The following is a 2,500-nucleotide window of genomic DNA, read 5'->3' on the forward strand; positions in this document are numbered from 1 at the left end:
TTATGTTTTAGCTGACAAAATAAAAGCTTTAGCTTTTAGTTGACAAAATAAAAGCATAATTTAGTTGACAAAATAAAAGCATCTTTTAGTTGACAAATTAAAAGCATCTTTTAGTTAACAAAATAAAAGCTTTATGTTTTAGTTGACAAAATAAAAGCATCTTTTAGTTGATAAAATAAAAGCATCTTTTAGTTAACAAAATAAAAGCTTTATGTTTCAGTTGACAAAATAAAAGCATCTTTTAGTTGATAAAATAAAAGCTTTATCTTTTTAGTTAACAAAAGAAAACCTCCTTTTAGTTAACAAAATAAAAGCTTTATGTTTTCTGACAAAATAAAAGTTTTTAGCTTGCCACTGACAAAATAAAAGCATAAGCCAAAATGCATCTTTTAATGACTTGCTCTTTTTGTTAACAAAATAAAAGCTTTATGTAATTGTTGGCTTTTAAAATTTATTTAGTTGGTAAAATAAACTCTATCTTTAAAGTTGTCAAAAGAAAACTTTTGTTTTGATTTGACAAACTAAAAATAAAGTTGATAAAATAAAATTGATCTTTTTAATTAAATTGAAATCCTTTTAGTTAACAAAATAAAAGCTTTGACATTTTGTGTGTGTGTGTGTGTGTGTGTGTGTGTGTGTGTGTGTGTGTGTGTGTGTGTGTGTGTGTGTGTGTTGCAGGCTCAGGGTGTGTGTGTGGAGAACGCCGTGACCCCGCCCGGTGAGCAGTCGCGTCTTCCCAGCATGCTTTGCGGCGAGGACGGGCAGTGGGTGGGCCAGCCTTCCTCAAGCTGCGCCTGTCGCCCGGGATACGAGCCGGGGGAGACCGACGTGCGCTGTCGAGGTGAGTTTACAAAATAAAAGCACTGTCTGTCACTTAGTTTACAAAATAAAAGCACTGTCTGTCACTTAGTTTACAAAATAAAAGCACTGTCTGTCACTTAGTTTACAAAGTAAAAGCACCTTCAGTGAGAGAGTTGAAGTGTTATCTCACTATCAGCACTTAAAATTCTTTCTGTCCAGAATACACACACACACACACACACACACACACACACACACACACACATACACACACCCTCTCAGTGTAAACAGAAGAGGTCAGAGACAGATGTGTTGACAGAAGAACAGAGCGCTGTTTTAACCTTGTTATGTTATAAACTGGCTGAACCAATCACATCACAGCTGTAAACATACTGAACCAATCACATCACAGCTGTAAACATACTGAACCAATCACATCACAGCTGTAAACATACTGAACCAATCACATCACAGCTGTAAACATACTGAACCAATCACATCACAGCTGTAAACTTACTGATTACATCCCGGTGCTGTCTTCTCTCAAGCTCTTTTATTGGTTTTTTTTTAAGGCAAAATCCAATCCAATTTTTCAAAGTAAAAGTCCCGTGCTTTAACAGTGACGTAGACCAGCAGACATCAGTACACATCTGTAACGTGTTGAGACTCTTAAAGGTGGACCCTAAACCTTAAGCCCTAAGCCCAGGAACAGGAAGCCAGCCAGTTCCCATTCCCTGGGCTACATTGGTGCATGTTTTGGGCCAGTTCCAGGTGTTCACCTTTAACTCCTCCGACAGATTGAGCCAATCAGATCCACACAGCTACCGGACGAGACTGTAGAAAGGCTTTTATTGCAGCGGGACAGCAGCCTCTTCGTGTAAAGACTTTCTATTATAACCAGAGTTTCTATTGTAAAGAGAGTTTCTATTATAACGAGAGTTTCTATTATAAAGAGAGTGTGTAGTATAGAGAGTGTGTAGTATAGAGTGTGTAGTATAGAGTGTGTATTGTAACCTCAGTGGGTCTGTGAGTTAATGACTGGTGTCTGTGTGGCGGTGGATGAAACCTACAGTCAGGCTGTCGGAGCTTCCTGTTATTCTTACAGAGGTCACAGGTCAACTGCAGCCAGGAAACACACACACACACACACACACACACACACACAAAACACACTCACACACACACTAAACACACTCACACACACACTAAACACACTCACACTAAACACACTCACAGACAAAAGCCATGCTGAGTGAAAGAAGTTAAAGGTTAACTTCTACTGCTTAAACTGTCTGAGTGTGTGTGTGTTTAGTGTGTGTCTGTGTGTGTGTTTGTGTGCGTGTATATCTGTGTGTGTGTGTGTGTGTGTGTGTGTGTATATCTGTGTGTGTGTGCGTGTATATCTGTGTGTGTGTGTGTGCGTGTATATCTGTGTGTGTGTGTGTGTGTGTGTGTGTGTGTGTGTGTGTGTGTGTGTGTGTGTGTGTGTGTGTGTGTGGGTGTGTGTGTGTGTGTGCTTGGCGGGAGATAGCGGTGATGACATCATGGCAGCACTTTCCACATCCTGTAGAAGCCAAGGTCACTTCCTGTCTCTCATTGTGCTCCTGTGTCTGTGTGTGTGTGTGTGTGTGTGTGTGTGTGTGTGTGTCAGTACATTAAACCCTCTAAATTTAACACGCAGTCAGCTGTCCTGTGGTGC

The 2,500-nt window shown here is 40.0% G+C and overlaps 2 protein-coding genes across 2 annotated transcripts in view; both read left to right on the forward strand.

The window, feature by feature from the left end:
* LOC114546103 (zinc finger protein 721-like) overlaps positions 1-2,500 on the forward strand; it is a 1,066,380-nt gene that overhangs the window by 223,182 nt on the left and 840,698 nt on the right. The gene's annotated exons all lie outside the window — the stretch shown is intronic.
* LOC114574040 (ephrin type-B receptor 4-like) overlaps positions 681-2,500 on the forward strand; it is a 24,617-nt gene continuing 22,797 nt past the window's right edge. Inside the window, 1 exon segment of the mRNA XM_028606327.1 lies at positions 681-841. Coding sequence (XP_028462128.1) covers positions 742-841 — 100 coding nt within the window. The 5' untranslated portion in view covers positions 681-741.

This window comes from Perca flavescens, chromosome 19 (assembly GCF_004354835.1).
Source record: "Perca flavescens isolate YP-PL-M2 chromosome 19, PFLA_1.0, whole genome shotgun sequence".
NCBI lineage: Eukaryota > Metazoa > Chordata > Actinopteri > Perciformes > Percidae > Perca > Perca flavescens.